Source organism: Pagrus pagrus (assembly GCF_965226575.1).
Source record: "Pagrus pagrus genome assembly, chromosome: 4".
Taxonomy (NCBI): Eukaryota; Metazoa; Chordata; class Actinopteri; order Spariformes; family Sparidae; genus Pagrus; species Pagrus pagrus.
Window position 1 is genome coordinate 3,489,045 of NC_140188.1, and position 19,398 is coordinate 3,508,442.

The following is a 19,398-nucleotide window of genomic DNA, read 5'->3' on the forward strand; positions in this document are numbered from 1 at the left end:
TTCAGAGTTGCTGTTTTATTTCAGGTTTGAAATCAGAAAACAAAACTTCTCTCCAGGAGTAACTGAGAGGCTGCACGCTCACGTGTTGGCCGACAGAGGGCGCTACAGACCAGCACCGTCAGCTGTTCTGCCTCTTCAGCTGCGGAGGAAGAAGAGGACTCTTCACCCAAAAACATGAAGGCTGTCGACGTGACGAGGGGCGTGTCCTCGGAACGCCTCCGTCTGGTCCGTCATCGTGGGCGTGTCCACTGCGTCACAAACACCGGAAGTCAGTAGATGTAATAAAATAAAAGCCCTGTCAAGAAAAAATATATATTATGGTCTGTGTTGTGTCCTCACATTTGAGCATACTTGATATTATTTTGGATATATGACTCCAACAGTTGATCAGTTATCATTTTCTATGGATAGATTACTGTTCTTTGACTAATTAATTGTTAATGACACAATAAAAACTAAATACGCAGCTTTAATTAAATGTATAGTTTTCTTGACCAGGTAGAATGTCAAGGAAAAGAAAAAGAAAAAAGATTTTGAGATCTGTCAGCCCTTTATCACCCCCATGAGGATTACTAAAGTTACACCTAATGTGATTATTAATGCTGCAGCCACATCGTATTTTCATTTTTAAGCACTGGTGTAAATAATAATTAATGGATTCTTTATTGTATAACAGGTGGACCAGACTTTCTTTTTAAGTGTCACAAAACTCAAATGTTTCTCAGATCAACAAGTCCTCTGTCACATTTGAGAATACTGGTCATTTTTCTGGATAAATGACTTAAACAGTTGATCAGTTACCAATTCTTATTGAGGAATTACTGTTCATAGACTAATTTTAACAACACACAAAAGAAGAAGTACAATCATAGAAAAGATATGTATGTAACAACAGTGTACAGACAGTCAGTTCAACTATGTAGAAATACTCTGTCCTGCATTTAACATGTTTACTTGATTAAAAGTACAGAAGTATTACTGAATTATGTAATGTGCACTAGTTATGTCAGCTGAAGTGAGGCTTTTATTTTGAAACTGAACGGAAACAGTCCGTCCTGACAGCGATCACCTTGTCTGAACTGAGTGTGTGTGCGTGTGTGTTGTCCTCAGTGTTGACACGCTGCCAGCATAAACAACCATTAAAAGCAGAGTCGCTGCTGTGTGTCGCAGACTGAACATGGAGAAGGAGGAGAAAGTGTCACTCAAACGGTAAGACTGGTTTAGTTCACACAGTTAATGTGTTTTTCATCCGAGATGTCTCTTCAGTCGCACTGTTTGTTCTCTGCAACTTTCCGTAGCCGTTTAAAACAATGCGATCATAATGTGCAACTCACTGCCTGTGCTTGATTCAGATGTATGGTTGTAGCTTCCTGTTGTCTTTATGTTTCTGATCTCTGCAGCGTCTCAGTTTAATCACACGTGGCTTTTTATTAGTTAGCACAGTGATTTAGCTGCAGTGTTGTTTCTTACAGCTGCTCAGCCTTTGTTTGTGCCACACGGTCTTCAGTGCACCGCAGATGGTGCTTTGCTTCACGGATTCATATTTCATGTTGTATGGTTCATAATGTCCGTCAGCCGCAGACAGCGGGTCTACACGGGCTTTTAAACGCGGGTCAACCCGCTAAAAATCGCCTGCTGACCCCATCCCCACCTCCCGCAGGCAGGCACTGACAGGTCCTTCCTGTCTCCCGTTTGTGTCCTCGCCTGAACCGGAAGTCGTTCCTGTCCGCCATCTTGCAGGCCATCCCAATTCTCTTATTTATGCCAGTTATAGGCCCAAAAAGACTTTTTCTCATAAGCTAACATTGTGAAAGAAGCGTCTGTAAAATGGTGGATACCTTTGTTTTCAGCGTTACAATGACTCGTTTCATCGTCATAATCTGAGCCATTCATCCAAGTTAGCCAGGCGCTAAACCGGAAGTTAGCCGGCTCGGTCAGTGGAAGTAGCTAAAAATGAAAATACTCAAGTACAAATACCTCAAATTATACTTGAGTAAATGTACTCAGTTACTTTTCATCACTCCAAAATCTCAATTTCCAGCTCACTACATGCTAAACTGGTGATAGTTCAGGAGCAGTGGTTCTCACAGTCTGGTCCAGGGACCACCAGGGGTTCAAGTGTGTCCCCGGCAAAAAGGAGGATTAGTTGTTTTTTTCACTATTATTCCATTTTTAAAGCATTAGTATGTAGAAATTGGCATTTTGTGCTAAATGGCGCCCCCCACAGTTTCTGAGTGCAACACCACTGTCGTACATAAAAGTCCCAGCTCTGTAACAGTTTGTCAGACGTAATGTGGAGCTAACTATGAACAAAACACATTACGTCATAACAAAGTTATGTGTCGTCAAAAACGTGTATGTTGATGTAAACATGTCTGTAACGCTGTGATCCTGAACCTCTCACTGAAGTTACACAGAGCAGAAACACTGACAGAGACAACCTTCACCTGTTACAAGACACTGAACCATCAACATGATTTAAAGCTGTTATTGGAAAGATATAAAAGTTACATAATGTTGTTTAAGTGACACAATGACAGATTATGTTATAAACTACTTTGGTCATGAGTCTCATACACATTCTGTAATAAAACGTGTCAGTCAATGATCTGTGTCAGTTTAGGGTTCTTGCTGAGGAACGTTTGAGAACCACTGATGTAGAAAATAGTGAAGGTGAGAACGAGGGAGACTTCAAAGACGCCATTGATACTTTCAGACACTTATTTTAATGTAGCTTTTATCCAGAAAAGAGTATTATAAAAATGCAGAAACACAGCTACCAGTTGTTTTTAAATTGAGGAATTTGAAGTTGCTGAATATAACAAAATATCAGCTCATGGCAAATTCAGTCCAAAATATACAGATGTTCGTATTTCAACATGTGAGGTTATGTAAGGAGGTATGTGTGTGTGTGTGTGTGTGTGTGTGTGTGTGTCTAAAAGCAGCAGTGCACTGTGTACGGTCTCACACGTCCACACAATAAATCCTCTCTGTTTCGACACTTTGTTTCAGTGAACAGTTTGTTCCAACCCAAACAGGCCGCGCTACTCACAGTTTATTATACATGTCAACAGGGATATGACACATCACGTCTGTGTGTGTGTGTGTGTGTGTGTGTGTGTGTGTGTGTGTGTGTGTGTGTGTGTGTGTGTGTGTGTGTGTGTGTGTGTTGTGTAGCCTAGTTTTCCTTCCTTCTTCTTCTACTGTACATCTTGTTTTAATCTCTGATTTATTTCCTCTCGCTCTTGACACACTGACTCTCTCGCTGTGGTTGAGTACAGTCGAGGACATCGTGTACTGAACTGCTCATTATCCTAGAGCAGGTCACACACACACACACACACACATAACACACATAACACACTTCCTGTACAGATTGCAGTGTGTTAAGAAGAAGCTGAAGGCGTGTGTTTATCTGAATGTCTGAGTGTGTTTACCCTGTCACAGAACTGCTTCTGCTAAAAAAACTGCTGCTTACATCCAGTAACCACAGTTTGTTCTCTCCCTCTCCCTCACACACATACACACACACACGCACACGCACACGCACACACACACCTTTGTGTTTGTTACAGAGCAAGACACACACTCACGTTGGCTGATTAGAAATGGTCACAGAACAGTGTGTTCTCTGAAGCTCCTCCCAGCTGGCAGACACACAGTGTTGTGACTGTTTGACAGATCTGTTGTATTATTAGCAGCAGTAGTAACATTGTAAGCGTGAGTAGTAGCAGCGGCAGCTTTGTTAGCATTCCCCATCATTTTTATTTTAAAAGCAATTAGTCAACATATATGCATATATGTCCATTAACGGTCCAAATATTCAGTTTGTTATCACATAACCAAACCTTCACAGTGTACAAGCTGCCCAACAATCATTAATCAAAATAGTTGCTGATGATGGCGGTTTTTTTTTTATTACCTAGATTCAGACTTTATTAATCCCACAGCTCGCCTTTCACACATCCTTAAACATACAGTATCATGTAGACACAAAAATGGATGAATAATAAAATAAATAAAACTAAGAATAAAGTGGAATAAAGGAATCTATAATAAATAAAAGATGTTAATAAATGATTGGATCATCGACGTATTAAAACAATAATGAAAAAACAATAAAATAAGTTTATGTTTTTTTCCTTTCAGAAATGTGTGTGTGTGTGTGTGTGTGTGTGTGTGTGTGTGTGTGTGCGCATCAGAGCCATACTGAAGGCGAGTGTTGTAATAAATGTGTTCCTCTGTGTTTGTGAAACACTGTCTGCTGCCTCTTCGTGCTGTGAGAGGTTCACTGTTCTCTCTCGTGATGGAGCTGCACTGAAAACATGCTTATGTTCACAAACTTCACTCATCCAACCACAAATACTCCTGCAGCGATCCTGAGCATCCCAGGTGGCTTAACTGTTCACTCTGCCTCAATGAATGAGAGGCTTCAGTTAGGGAGTGTCTCGGTGTTGGCAGGAACATTGTGTCCTCCCGTCTGACTACTGAAGGATAGAGGGCACACACTGTGGCAGCACGGCTCAATGGTGTTTGATTACACTGTTGTTTCACAGATTTAACTAGAGATAATGTTACATCGTCTGATAGTAACAGTCGTGATACGGATCCCTTTGATTTCTTTATTGTTTCATTCATTCCGACTTTACTTAAAGAGGTTTTGTGGAGCTTCTTTGTTGTGCTGCAGGCTGGTTGTTTGTTTATGTTGGCAGACTTCCTAAATTAACATTAGCATTAGCGAATCGCTGAGACGAGGCAGTCGAGGACGTGCATAAAGTCGCATCCTTTGGACTGTCACAGAAAATCACATCCGTCACAAAGAAATCCACTGTCCAGCAGCAGTAAACATCTTCAGCAAGCCGCCCACAGGCTCGTAGAGACGACCGAGAGAGACAGGAACGTCTCATTTATCACGTCACGTTACAGTCCGCTCACATATGGACAATAACAAACTGATTAATACTAATACTCATCTACATTACGACACATTTTCTCTGTCATGCTCTCTTTTGTCAGGTTTAGACAACTCACTGGTTAGCTTTAGGAGAAAGCTTGTTGTTCAGGTTAAAATAACAGTGTTAAATAAGTATTTCACTTATATCATGTACGTTATAAGTTAAAATAACTTTACTTTTGGTTTCACACGCGACACTAATGGTGGTATTCTGGGTAGAAGTCTTATGTTTGCCATCCACCCGTCCTCCTCACTGGCTCTCTCGCTCTTCATACTTCTTCACTTCACTTTTTTGTCGATGTTCAATGGTGTAAATATTTTTGAAGTTTTGTTTCTTATTTATTTTGCTCTCATTGCTTTTTTTACTCATTTATTATTACTGTTTTTAATTGATGCCCTCTATTTCTGCGATCCCATTTGCTGCTGTAATAAAGCGATTTCCCCTGTGGTGGGACTGATAAAGGATTCTTATCTTATCTTCACCTGACTTCCTCCTTTGCGATGTCACCACCTAACAGGAAACATTATTATGTGTAATAATTGTTCTGATGAGGACGGGCTGGTTGTGGAAGGAGATAATGACTCTTACATTGTGTCCTCGAGGTAATTTATATGTTGTGCCGATACAATCTTTAGTCTTTAGATCCTTAAGAGCTGCAACAAGTATGATGAGGATACTCGCCTCCTCTCCTCCTGCAGCCAATCAGAATCAAGTATTCTCTGGGCACGTTGTATATGTTGGTATGTAACACACTGTACAGCACCAGTTTATGTTCAGTCAGGTGTTGTGTCAGGCTGTCTGGCAGCTGCTGCTTTAGTCACAGCTGGGACGTTCTTGTTGAGCTGTTGTTCAGCTGCTGTCTTTTCTTCTTCTTGTTCTATGATGTTTATTTATTTATCTGGAGTCCAGTTTGACGTCTGAAATCTGAAGATCTGCTGGTGATTTAGTGATCAGCGGCTTCTTTCTTGGATAACTTCGCGTGAAAGAGTTTTAGGTTTGAAGGGGCAGTAGTTCGGCCTGCTGACACACTGTGTTCAAGCTGTTTGGGTTGTTTCCAATCTGATGTGATGCATATAAACCCTGCTTTTGTCTCATCAGCACGTTTTCTGACTCAGGCCAGAGCAGAGCAGAGCAGGGCGGACTGACAGGGGGATTAAGAGAGAGGGAAGAAAAGACAGCGAGGGAGGGAGGGAGGACCTGGACGGTTTCCCAGTAGATGAAATAAATAACATTCTGTTCTCTTCACTTTTGGACATTTTGGAGATCACCTCTGTTCCCACAAAAAACAAAACAAACATGGAGGAATGTGTTCTGAGCTGAACTCTGAAACTCTGAGGAACAGGCCGAGGTCTCTATGTTTGACTGCTGTGGTTCCTGAAGGGCAGTCGAGGTTAGAGATGTTTAGACTCCAGAGAAAGACTCCAGACTTTGAGACTCTTAAAGGGCAGTCATTGAGGTTGCTGTTGTTGTTCTTGTAAACACACAATCATATCTGTCCCTGTTTTCATCTCTGTTAATCATGTCCTGTGTCCATTTTCTTCCTCCTGTCGGACCAGTTCGGAGCAGAGGAAGCTGCGTTCTCGTGATGCGGCCAGATGTAGGCGGAGCCAGGAGACGGAGGTGTTTTATGAGCTCGCTCGCACTCTGCCGCTCCCCCGCCGAGTGTCCACCCACCTGGACAAATCGGCCATCATGAGGGTCTCCCTCAGCTTCCTGCAGATGCAACGCCTCCTCCGACCCGGTAAGAAACCGTCTGACCTGAAGGGTCCCGTTTTCTCAAATACTCAGGAATTATTTTTTGTTTTGATAATACACATTTCAGATGAAGGCTTCAGACCGTCTCTTGTAAAGTAAGAAAAACTTAACATATCAAACTCCATTTGTTTAATATCCAGATGTTTTAAAATGAGCACAGACTCCACCAGGCAGACACGCCTCTGTAATACGTAGTGTCAGGCTCAGACATCTCTGTTGTCCTTCATCTGCATCTCCCCTTCATGAGTGATAGAGTTTCAATAGTGAAATCAATCAGGCATCACAGGCTGCTTAATGGGAAAAGAACCTCCCTCAAGTGTGAAAGCAAAGTAATGAACTCATCAATAATAAAAGAGACAACCCAGCATTTTTATTACTCAGGCAGCAAAAATGAAAATTGCATCAGGATGTGGAAGTGTGCTTCTGCTGACAGCTAACTGATTCATTAGAGGACAAGACGAGTTTATTTTACTCAACTGTTGATTCAATTTATTATAGTTGAGTCAGAAAATGTGCCGCCAACATGTCCAATTACTGGAAAATTGGCACAGTTCAAAGTTATCACAAGTAAACTGTCATCCAGACATGATGCATTAAAATAAAGACTTGAAACTGAAAGAGATACAAGTTTCAACCTGTCTGCTGTAAACATCACCTGGTCGTGTTTCCATCAGGTGAGAAACAGAAAGAGTCTGAAGAGGAAGAAGAGGAGGAAGATCCGATGGATACTTTCTATCCTGAGGCTCTGGCCGGCTTCATCATGGTGATGACGGAGGAGGGAGACATGATCTACCTGACGGAAAACGTCAGCAAACACATCGGCATCGCACAGGTAGGACGCCATTTTGTAAAGGCTTAAGATTTCATTTGATTTAATCTGGGAAACTTTAGAGGGAGGTAAAGTGAAGAAGTATAGTTCAGTGTCATTATCACTGTAGAGGCATTTAAATATTAAATACTTGGAGCTGGTTGTCAGGCTTCAGTCCACACGTGAAGCACCACTTCAGCCTGCGTGAGTCGCAGCAGATGTAAATGTGAGGAGTCGTCACTTTAACGACAGAAACAGCCTCTTAGACTTCAGCAGTGTAAGCACTCGTTTTACAAAAAAAACCCCACTGTCATCAAAATAACTGAAAACATTGTTGTCTCTCGTTCCCAAAGTAGATTTTACTAAACTGTTTCTGCCTGTTTCTTTAAATAGACTGGCTGTTTTACTGTAAGCCTCTGGGATCGTACGTGACCCATCCTGAGAAACTCGAGCAGAGAGAGAAGCCGTCCCTTCGATCTATTCTGAGCTCTGTTTGAGATCAAGTTTATCACTGAAGCACATCGTTACGATAACTGCATGCCGACCGGCAGACTGAAATGTGCTGTCCTGCCATGATTTCATAACTCCCACCCACTGAACAGCTCGACAATAAAACCAAAATGATTCAGTTCTGAAAAGTAACTTTAAACGTTTCTTTGTTCGGACAGTTGGAGCTGCTGGGTCAGAGTGTTTACGACTTTGTTCATCCCTGCGATCAGGAGGAGCTCAGAGACCTGCTGTCCCCACGTCCAGGTCAGACACTCTGTTTATTGTTACAATAAAAGCAAACATGAAGCTCGGCCTGTGTTAATGTTCAACACACACCACTTCTTTGGCCAACAAAGAAATATAAACACAACACTTCTGTTCTTGTTCCCATTTTTCACAAGTTTGAAGTCAAAGATTTAAGACTTTTTTTTGGGGGGGAACAATAATCATGTTGTTTAATCAGCATGACGCCCGTCAGGTGGAGGGATTATCTTGGCTCACTAACACAAATTTTAACAAAAATTTGTGCTGAGAGATATAAAACTCTTCATTTATTCTTTTACTTCAACTTCTCAAAAATGGGAGCGGAAATGATCAACATTATACTGGGCTAGTTAGTGTGCTAACCCATCAGCATGCATCGTTATGAATGAAAGTCAAATACGTTCGCTCTGTCATCCACTAAAGGCCGTCATTTCACCACAGAGGGGCTTGTTTTGTCAGCCAGCAGCAGAGTTACCAGCTGTACTTGTTTTTGTGCTTTTAGATAATTTATGAATATAGGTCAGGGTGAAACATTTCAGTGAGCTCGCTGTGTTAACGTCCGGTTTCTTTCAGGTCTGAGTAAGAAACTGCAGACAGAGCAGTCGAGTGAGAGGAACTTCTTCCTGCGAATGAAGAGCACTCTGACCAACAGGGGGCGCACCGTCAACATCAAGTCTGCTGCCTGGAAGGTACAATATCAACAGAGATGCTGTATAAACACTGGTGGTGTCACGGTACTGGAATTTCTGACTTTGGAAAATATCTATGTGGTGCCATGTTTGATGCCACAGAGAGGAAGTTACACAAAACTGAGAGTTTACTGAACCATCTGGTTTTAATCCTTCAGTGATGTTGAAACAGGAGCTCTCTAAATTCGTTAAGTGTTTCATATTAGAGAGTCTGGAAAAGAAACAGATGATGTATTATTTGGTAAAACAGATTTTGGACCTGCTGAGCCTGGAAGAAAATCACGTCTATGAAATTCTCCATGTTGAGTCAAAGCAGATCAGAACATGTGTCAAACAGTGTTTTACCCCAAAGTTTGATGTGCCAGTATTTCTGACAACACTTATGACACACACACACACACACACACACACACACACACACACACACACACACACACACACACACACACAGAGATCGCTCTGTCCAGCCAAGAGCAGCCACACCCCCGGACTGAAGTCCAGCCTGACAGAGATATGAGCGTGTCAGTCCATGTCTGGCAGCCGGCCCAGGTCTCTTCAGTGTACTTGGTTCACACACTTATTACAGTACATGCACACTCATGCACCTACTGCAGAGCAACAGATGTCCGCTTTGTGTTTACTAATGTCCGATATAATGACGGACAGGAACATTTTCTTTGTGATGATGTAAAGTTCTGGAAGGATCCGCCTCCGTCAGAGATATTTGTTGGCAGCAGAGCTGTTAGACCGAAGCCTCAGACTCAAGTATCGTCAAGTAATAGAAGAAGACTTGACCTGTTTGGCTATCAGAGGTGGGAGAAACCACAAAATTTGGTTTTGATCTAACACCAAGTAACCGCAGGTAACCCCAGGATCACCGAGATCTTTACTGATGTATTTTTGGTCAAAAGTAGCTAATGTACATGTGCCATGCAAAATATTTTATAATTTAAAACCTTAAAAGGCCCAAACTTCAGGCCAGAATAACTGTAAAACAATAAAGAATACATAAGACAGTGGAGGCTCTGAAGAGCCACGCAGCTCTTTGAATCTGTGACTATCAAGCTTCTGCATTAGTTTTGTAAAAAACAGCTTTTTGATGCACACAGAAACCTGAAGAAACTTTTGACTATGAAAACTTGGATCAGAGAGTGCATTTTGCTAGAAATGGTACTGTAATTATATCTAAAACTTAAAATCCCTGCTTCTCTAACGAGCCTCCTCCGCTCCTCCAGGTTCTCCACTGTACAGGTCACATGCGTCCGTTTGGCGACAGCTCCTCGTCGCCCCCTGCTGCCCGAGTGACGACTCTGCTGTGTGAGCCCATCCCTCACCCGTCCAGCGTGGAGTTCCCTCTGGACAGCTTCACCTTCCTCACCCGCCACAGCATGGACCTGCGCTTCACACACTGCAAGGGCAGGTAGGACAACTCATCACCTGCTGCAGGGCTGTAACTGACCCTGACCTTTGACCTCTCTGGATGGGAGGCAGGAGGAAAGAGGAGGTTCCTCTGTGGAAGACAAAAAGGAACAGAGTATGAGAGAGAGATGGAGATGTCTGGTTGTAATTTTAATTCTTCTGTTTTTCTTCCATCCGTCTGTTTCCAGGGTGACAGAGTTGGTTGGATACAAACCCGAGGATCTGATTGGCCGCTCGGCCTACGAGTTTCATCACGCACTGGACTCTGATCACGTCAACAAGAGCCTGCACACACGTGAGTGTCAGTGTGTGTTTGGTAACGAGAAAAAAGAAAAGTCAGTACTTACAGTGATCCATGAGCAAAGATGCACCTTTGTTACCTAAACCTGAACTGTCCATCAAAAACTACATGAACAGTATTTATAATGTATATAAACACGTGGAACTACTTTTAATCACTGAGTTTATCTCTAATAGATGTTGAACATTGTGTCTTCAAATGTAAAGGACAGTGGAGTGCATAAAATCTTAAAACAGACTGTATTCTGTTAATGTCCCTGTCTCTCTGTAGTGCTGTCCAAAGGTCAGGTGAACACCAGCCACTACCGCTTCCTGGCGAACAGCGGCGGCTTCGTCTGGGCCGAGACGCAGGCGACCATCCTCTACAGCAGCAAGACGTCGCAGCCCGAGGCCGTCGTCTGCCTCAACTTCATACTCAGGTACTTTAAAAAGCAGCCAGGTCATATCACATGACTCGTGAAGATGTGGTAAATAAAAAATGGAAGACAAACTACATCGTGGTCTTCTGCTGCAGTGCTGTGGAGCAGCCGGACGTTGTTTTCTCCGTGGAGCAGATCCGCAGTGGTCAGGCTGAACTCTGCTCAGCAGAGGAGTCTGAGGTTTGTGACTCTGACCGTCAGAGTCTCACCAGCTCCAGTCAGATTGAGGACGCAGCGTCGGATCTCTTCTTCAAACTGAAGGAGAAGCCGGAGGAGCTACTCCAGTTGGCTCCCAAGGCCAGAGACGCTGACGTGCCGCTGAAAGGTGAGACTAACTTTAAATCCCTTTACAGAAACTGTCATCGCCTGTGTAAATATATTTGTTGGTTTGATTTCACAGTTTCCTGAACTCTTTTTGTTTCTGTCTGTCAGATTTTGTTGAGCTCTCGTTCCTCAGTCAGTCCAGTCCAGCTTCAGTAGAGAACCCTCAGGATTTCTGCACTCCACAGCTGCGACAGCTCCTCACACCCATCTTCGACACTCCACCTCCATCATCATCATCATCTTCATCATCACCAGCCGCCTCACCTGATCTTGAGCCGGTAAATAGGAGCCTTACATCTTTTTTAAAACTAAAAGTTTTCAATTTTATTTTATCTGATTTGACCGTTTGCTCCGTCTTTATTTTTGTCCTGATGTCTGTCGACCTTCCTCAGAACCCCCGTGAGGACGAGGTGGTGATGGACACGACCGAGGTGGAGAAGTTCTTCGCTGTTTGGACAGAAGACAGTCAGAAGGAAGGACAGGAGGTAAGAGCAGCACAATAACAATTATAATACACTACTCCAAACTAGTTAGAGGTATTTAAGTGTTTCACTTGGTTGTTTATTCTGCGACACATTGCATTTGACTTTTATTGCATATCCATGCACACGCATATGTGCACCAATATCCCTAACTCATTTTAACTTCCTGTCCGTCTTCTCTCAGGAAACAGAGGCCATGGATCTGGAGATGTTGGCTCCTTACATCTCGATGGACGATGACTTCCAGCTGACCTTCAGCGGTTTGCCAGAGGAAGCCGAGAAATGGTCGTCCCCTTTGTCTGAACCCTCGTCTGTGACCCCGGCAGGCAAAGAGAGGAGAAAACGGTACGATAGGCCAGTTCCTTTACTCAGGTGGATCCATTTAATAATCACGTTTGATAAGTCAACGATCACTAAATTAATTTTGAGGAGACTTGAGTCATGGTTCTTCATTTCACTCCGAAATGAAAAAACAAACAAGTATAATAAACATCTAGAACCATTTTAAATAATTATTCTGGAAATACTGGCTGATCACATAAATTCACAAGTTATTGGCATAAAGGTTTTTCCAAGTTTAGACTAATTAATGTGAAGTTATTATTTACACACCAACAAACATTGTTGTGAATGAAAACTCTGCTCATCTTGCATCTAGTTGTTTTCTCCTGAGGGTGGCGCCAGAGGAGCGGCCATGTTGGTAAAATCAACCTGTCAAATACTGACGAGGGTCGGCCTTCATCACCAAGTGTCAGTATTTGACAAGTTGGGAATTCTAGGACAGAAAAATAAAGTGCCTCAACAAAAACAAGTATTAAGAGTATTCAATAAAAACAATAGAACATAATAGAAATAATATAAAAGCAATCGGACTCAATATGCAAAATATAAAGGTGCAATATGTAAGAATTAATCAGCTTGAATTAATGCAACAAAACATAATTGCAACATGTTACCAGATTAACTACTAACTGCTGCCGACTGTGTTTATTCTGATTCATCCATGACTGTAGCTACTGTTAGCTTGTTAGCTCAGATAGCTGCGCAGCTCCTGGGGGGTATTCCAGAAAGCGGGTTTTGTGAAAACTCTGAGTTTGTTAACCCTGAGATGAGAGAAACTCTGAGTTTTCAGTTCCAGAAAGAGAGGTAACTTAAACTCTGGGTCTGTTACTGCGGTAACTGACTCTGTGAACATAACCTGCTCACTGGCAGGTTTACCTGAAGAAACCCTGAGTCTGACGGAGCTGTCTGACAGCGGCTGTCCTTTCCTTCAGTCCGATCATGTTGAAGCAGAAATAATTCACACAGTTTTACACCAGGAGGAGAATTTAGATTAATTTAGATGAGCTCTCGCTCCCTGACGAGGACTGAACCGAACAGTAGACGGCTCCTCATCAGTCCGTCATTTATATTCTCCGGCCGCACAGCGAATATCAGGCTACACGTCATCGCTGACGTGCTCTCAGATCTGAACCATCCTCTGCGTTTTTTTTTTTTGTTTTTTTTTGTTTTTGTTTTTTTAATCACTTCGCAGGTTAATCAATCACCTTCAGCAGCAAGAAGGAGGAGGAGCCACCGTGAGACTGTTTTTATAGGTAGGCTATTTCATTTTCAGCCGATTTAAATGAAATAAAATAGCCTAAAATAAAACACTGAACAACATTCAACCACTTCCCCAAAGGCTAATATGAAAGAAACTGATGTTAAATTCCAAATGAAAAGACGACCGCATCTAAAACTCTGTCAGTGATTTTACGGCCGCAGCCGTGTTGCTTTTTTTTTTTTTTTTCCCAGAAAATGTCTGCTTCCTGTTTTCTCCCCTGTTGCCATGGTGAATCACAGTATCGGAGCTCCATTGATGATGGCTTTTTACTAGTCGTCAGGCACGAGCTCAACTCAGAGTTAACATACTCGGAGTCGACTTACCTGACTCAGATCAGCTGTTCTGGAACTGAAAACTCAGAGTTTCACTTCACAGGGTAAGTCAACTCGGAGTTCATGGATAGACTCAGAGTTTGTTGAACCTCCTTTCTGGAATACCCCCCTGGACTACCTGGGGAGTGTTGGTGTTTTCAGGGCTGGGGCTAGCTGGTTAGCATGCTAACTTCAGTATGTCTCTGCATGACAGAACATAGTTGTCTTTGACATAACGTCAAAACTGCTGTTAATACTGCAAAATGATCTCAAGCAGCGGTAAAGTGTGCAAAGAGCAAAATGTACACAAGAATATCACTTTGATGGAGACATTTCTCTTGGAGTTGTGTAATATCGATATTGCATAATGCAAGAAAAACAGAAGCGGGTTGTTCAAAGTTTATAATGTGAGTCTAAATGTTCTGCATGTAAAAAAAACCTAATTATTTCCATTATCCCTCTCTCTGTCCGTCTCATGTGTAGGACTCATAACCCAGATGAAGAGCTGATGTCCCAGCTGATGGTTCAGGACAAGCGAAAGAAACAAGAAGCTTCCTCGATAGAAGAGGAACTTCTTCTCAGCCACAGGTTACTGGTGAGTGGAAGAGGAGGAGGAGGAGGGAAAAGAAGAAGAAAATCTGTTTATCTAGCACATTTTTTAAAAAATGCTGTAGTGAATGAAATGAACCAAAAACGGATCATCTGTCTGCCTCCAACACTTTCCACCGAGTCAGCATGTCCAGTCTTCTCAACTGAAACAGATGAAGTGAAGAGGAGGACACGTTGACTTGTTGGTGTTTGTTCTGTGGCTCCTCTGACCGTTTTTTTCAACTCCATCTTCAGGGCTGTCTGGAAGAAACCGACCAATCAGATTTGTTCCTTGGGCCTGGACTGGCAGGGACGAGCAGACTGCTCACAGACAAAGACCCACTGTTAGGAGGCATTCAGGGACTCTGTGATACTGCAGGTAAGAGTAAACACACACTGTCAAGTTTGAGTTCACATTAAAGAGAGTCAGTGATTAATGAGCTCTTGACTCCCCCTGCTGGTCATACTGGAGACCCACAGCTCTTAAAATCAGGCGTGCATGAGGTGTCAAACACCTTCTGGACATCATTAAACTTCTAGATTGTTCCTTCAGTCTCACGGTGCTCGTTTCTCTCTTGCAGCTCTGATGAGGGACATTTTCACACATCGCCCACCGGACCTGTCGCCGCCTCTCTCACCTATGACCTGAACGGAGCCCTAAAAGCAAGAAAAATCAATGCAACACACCACAAGCATGTATGCACACGAATATAAACTCACTAACGCTGCGTAACCATGATGTGAGGGCGGACGTGACCTCGCTGCCTGTAGCTGAACCAGGACGCTCCCTCATGTCGGGCTGTTGGTGACCTGTTGGGATGAGGTGCTGTCCGCTCTCCCTGTCACTTGTTTTCCTTCTGCATTTACACTTCAGCATTAATTAATTAATTAATTAATGTGAGACACGATTGTTGTGGTCCGTCTGTTTCTCAAGATGTGAAAGAGGCAAATCTGGAAATGCATTTCTCTGAGCAGCTAAGTGAAATTTTGTTGCAGCTTTCATCACTTTTAATCCGTTTCATCGCTTCTGTCGCCAGCAAACGAACCAGCGTAATATCAGTGGCATGATTTAATTCAGTGACATATTTTTAAGTCTTTTTATACACTTCTGTCAAACCTTTTTAAAAAGATCAGAGAGACGCTTTCTGAAACGTTATTACTGTGTTAAACTGTGTTTCAATCTTCCTGTGGTGCCTGGTGGGTTTCTGACTAACTCCTGAATTCATTATTATTCACGAGACAAGCAGTAGATTGGCTTGTTTATGTACTTATCAGAAATGTAGTTAAACACTAGTGTTTAATGATTGTAAGGATTTGTGCCTCAGCGTCTGAGTAGAAGTTAACTTGTGTTATTCAGTTGCCGTGTTTGATGAAGTATGTGGTGCTACTAAACTGAGGCGTGGAGGATCGTTTTATTTCAGCCACACTTCTGTCATTTTCTACATTTTAACCATAAAACTGCCTGAATTTAATGTAAAATGGGCTGTTTTGGTTTATTCCAAGCATGTTCACTCTTCTAAAGTTCTCTGTAGGGCTGCGACTAACGATTATTTTCACTGTCGATTATTATTCTCGATCAGTTTTTGTTGTTTGGTCTAAAAAAAAAGTGAAAAATGTCAATCAGCATTTTGCCAAAAGTCTTGATATTCAGTTAACCGTGATATAGGCGGAAAGAAACCAGAAAATACTCACATTTAAGAAGCTGGAATCAGACGAATCATCATTAATCGATTATCAATAGTTGACAGCTAATCAATCAATCACTCGTTGCAGCTCTTGTGCCTTTTGCTGTTACCTACACACAGAATCTGCTCTTAGACTCCCAGGTGATTTTAAATTAGGAAGAAAGACTTTGTTTTTAATGTTTATCCTGTATGTATTCTTAAGATAAATAAAAACGTTGAAACACAATCAGAAGTAAGTGTGTTATTAACGTGCACCTCGTTCAGGCAGCAGCGCCACCTGTAGGCGACGATCAGTAAGTGTTTGTCTGATCAGCTCGTCACTGTTGAAACAGAAAAATCACATTGTTACCGTCAGCGTGACATATTATATATTATACATTTAATGATTTTAACTGATGAACTCAACCAGGTGTGTTCAGCCAGGCAAGAGCTGGAAGACACAAACCTCCTCAGACGCAGAGATGAAACTGAGGTGAAGTTAAAAGTAGCAGAAACGGACATTTAGTAAATAAATAAAAACTCATTGTACTGAAGTAAATGTACTTTTCACAGTTAGTTCTCAGCAGCGGTATCAGGAAACTGGCCTGTCTATCAATAACTTGTCTTCATCATCCACACATCCGACCACAGCTGACTGTGTACAGTGAACAGAACCACTTCTTCTCCTTTTTACTGCCAAACAGAACCTCAAACCAACTTCTCATTTTGGTCAAACTCCTCAAACACACCCAGCATTTACACCAAAGCAGGAAGCCGGACGATCCTGAACAGTCAGTTTAAATGAAAGACGACCTTGAGTGAGTAACTGAGTGGACTCTGTTTGCACAACCTCAGTCTGGTGTCACTCGCAGGTCACTTGAAGGAAAATCACCAAACATTTCGGTGACAAATCCGACTCGAGGACTCGAGGAGGGAAATCCTCCGGCCCCTCCCTCTCTGCAGTGAGACCATTACAAGAGTGAGACATTTTGTTCTGAGGGTTTCAAAGCGTCACGCCGTGTTTCCTCTCTTGTTGTCAGGACTTTTGTAATTCAGTCACTTCTTGTGCTCAGCGTTTCCTGTCTGTGATGTGCTTAAACACTGTGGCAGAGGAGTTAAACGGCTCCTGATTACACAACGCTGGTTGATAAATGAGTCATGAGCCGTCCAGAGTTTCTCAACTGACAATGTAAAAAGTTCTTTAGGTCAAAGAAATCTGAAGTGACTGAAATTAACAAAACGACATGTTCCTACGAAGGTGAGAATCAGAATAAAACGTTGGCATGAAAACTGCATGAATCAGATCAGCATATCTACAATATATCTTATACCATGTTCACATGAGAGAGGCAGAGCGAGGAGGGAGCAGGCCACTATTTGAGACTGCGTTTAAAGAGAGCGAAACCACTGGATATTTCTAAGATGTCAAGATATTGTCCACGAAACTGGATAATTATGAGGAGACGTCAGAACATTTTCCAGTCGTGTTTGTGGCGACAGAACGAGGTAAGATGGCTGAACAGATGTTGAGCGAGAGACCATTGTCCGAGGCGGCATTTCAACATTTGTAAGCATGACACTTATATTTTCCAATCGTGTTTGACATCAGGAACAGTTCAAGCTGTTTGTGCAGACATCACCAGGTAAGACCACTGCACAAGGTGGCATTTCAACATCTATAAGCATGAAACCACTAGATATCTTTAAAAGGAGCCGTCAGGACATTTTCCAGCCGTGTCACTGCAGATTACACATCACAGCTCTGATCAAGACTGTGACTCTGAGGACGAGACGTCAGGCAGGCAGGGACAGGAGGGAGGTGTAGGACAGATCATTACACTCAGAAGTAAACTCACTGCTCACATGTTCTGTGTCTCTCAGCTGAAACTACGGGGGCTTTCAGAGTATCACCTCTTCAGGTACAAAGTCCTGAGACAGGAGAGGCCGGGGCTAGCTGGTTAGCATGCTAACTTCAGTAGACATCTCTGCAACGCAGTACAAAGACGTCTGTGATATTTCACATTCTGTTAATGTTTGAAACTCAAATTCTGGCCATATTTTACCAATCTGAGAGTAACTCAGAACTAAAACTGAAGTTTAAGTAGAAAGTATGTAATAAATGTCCTGCAGTATTTGAGTAAATGTATTTTTGGGGAGTTTCCCTGCAGTAGAATCTGGACACTGGTTTGTCTTTATCAATGACTTGTCTTCTTCATCCACACATCCGACCACAGCTGACTGTTAACAGTAAGCAGCACCACCTCTTCTCCTTTTTATTTCCTCACGCCTGAACCTCTAACCAACTTCTCATTTTGGTCGAACTAGAAACAGGATTCAAAATAAAGAAGTGTGTCAGAGTTTTAACCCTTAATTACCTCCATCACATGGCGCCACCACAACCCAGCAAACAGCTGGTCTAAGCAACGTTTAGTGATTTTTAAAGAAATGATTCACAACGTTTTCCTGTAAGTTATCATTTGAGTCACCGTCTTCGTTTCCATGGAAAAATTCCTGGGCCTCGCAGGAAGTGAGCAGTTTATTTGGAAGGATAATGAGACGGCAGAAAGAAAATACAATGCCTCATTTTTAAATTATCATCTGTGGAAATAAACTGTTTTATGTTGAAACAATAAATCACTTCAGTTTCATTTAACATTTAAACTTTGGTCTTTTTTCATCGAGGGAAGGTGAAGTGAGAAGACGTGATTTCACAAATTAAGAAACTCAGTGGTGTCGTTTCTTCATAACTTTTTCTCATCAACACAGAAGTGAACAGTTAACTTTACTGCCCGGTGTTGTTGTGTGTCCGGACTGACCTGCAGCAGGTGGAGAGGAAACTTCCATCAGAGCAGGAAAACTGTCTCATGTGGAAAAAACTGTTTATCAGCAGGATCTGAAAAAGAGTGAAATGTTTCTTAAACGTGTTGCAACACAGACTCGATTTAGATTCTTGCAGTTTTTCAGCTGAGAAAACAGACGAATTGTCCCAAAAAATGTGATAAATATTTTATTCATGATCATTAAATTCACATTATTTTAGCAGCTGCACGTCTGTAAAGCCGGTAAAAAAGGAAAAGTTCACCCAAAAAAAATGAAAATTCAGATTCATTCTCTCCTCACCTCCATGCTGATGGAAGTCAGGGGAAGTTTTGTAGTCCACAAAACATTTCTGGAGCTTCACGGCAAAAAGGCGTTGCAGCATTCTCCTAAACAGCTGAAGTAGCTGGAGACTTGATTTAAAACATAAAAAACATTAAAAAATAAAAAAAACTAATGGCTCCATACAGTTTGTCCAGAGTAATCCAAGTGTCCAGAAGCCCTGAGATCC

At 42.2% G+C, this 19,398-nt stretch overlaps 1 protein-coding gene and 1 long non-coding RNA gene across 3 annotated transcripts; one reads left to right on the forward strand and one right to left on the reverse strand.

Moving 5' to 3' along the window:
• LOC311255906 lies at nucleotides 1-1,804 on the reverse strand. Its single transcript, XR_014622411.1, has 2 exons — nucleotides 1,335-1,804; nucleotides 1-295 (listed from the first exon to the last, which is right to left on the reverse strand). It is a non-coding gene; the product is annotated as an uncharacterized lncRNA (long non-coding RNA).
• Nucleotides 1,085-16,317, forward strand: hif1al (hypoxia inducible factor 1 subunit alpha, like). Of its 2 annotated transcripts, none has more exons than XM_084350584.1 (15): nucleotides 1,085-1,209; nucleotides 6,512-6,696; nucleotides 7,385-7,542; nucleotides 8,187-8,271; nucleotides 8,845-8,960; nucleotides 10,196-10,380; nucleotides 10,568-10,674; nucleotides 10,951-11,098; nucleotides 11,194-11,423; nucleotides 11,531-11,700; nucleotides 11,815-11,907; nucleotides 12,089-12,249; nucleotides 14,302-14,413; nucleotides 14,662-14,785; nucleotides 14,988-16,317. In XM_084350584.1, exons 1-15 carry the CDS (start codon nucleotides 1,178-1,180, stop codon nucleotides 15,053-15,055), a joined length of 1,974 nt encoding a protein of 657 aa, XP_084206710.1. In that variant the 5' UTR covers nucleotides 1,085-1,177; the 3' UTR covers nucleotides 15,056-16,317. The 2 variants fall into 2 exon arrangements, with proteins under 2 accessions (XP_084206710.1, XP_084206709.1); XM_084350583.1 differs by lacking the exon at nucleotides 1,085-1,209 and adding an exon at nucleotides 6,245-6,345.
• Nucleotides 16,318-19,398: the final 3,081 nt, after the last annotated feature.

Excerpts from the sequence above, each read along its gene's own strand:
- hif1al (XM_084350583.1), top strand. The coding sequence starts at position 6,260 with ATGTGTTCTGAGCTGAACTCTGAAACTCTGAGGAACAGGCCGAGGTCT. Across the intron at positions 8,272-8,844 it reads CCTGCTGTCCCCACGTCCAG|GTCTGAGTAAGAAACTGCAG; the intron begins GTCAGACACTCT and ends GGTTTCTTTCAG. Across the intron at positions 12,250-14,301 it reads GGCAAAGAGAGGAGAAAACG|GACTCATAACCCAGATGAAG; the intron begins GTACGATAGGCC and ends TCTCATGTGTAG.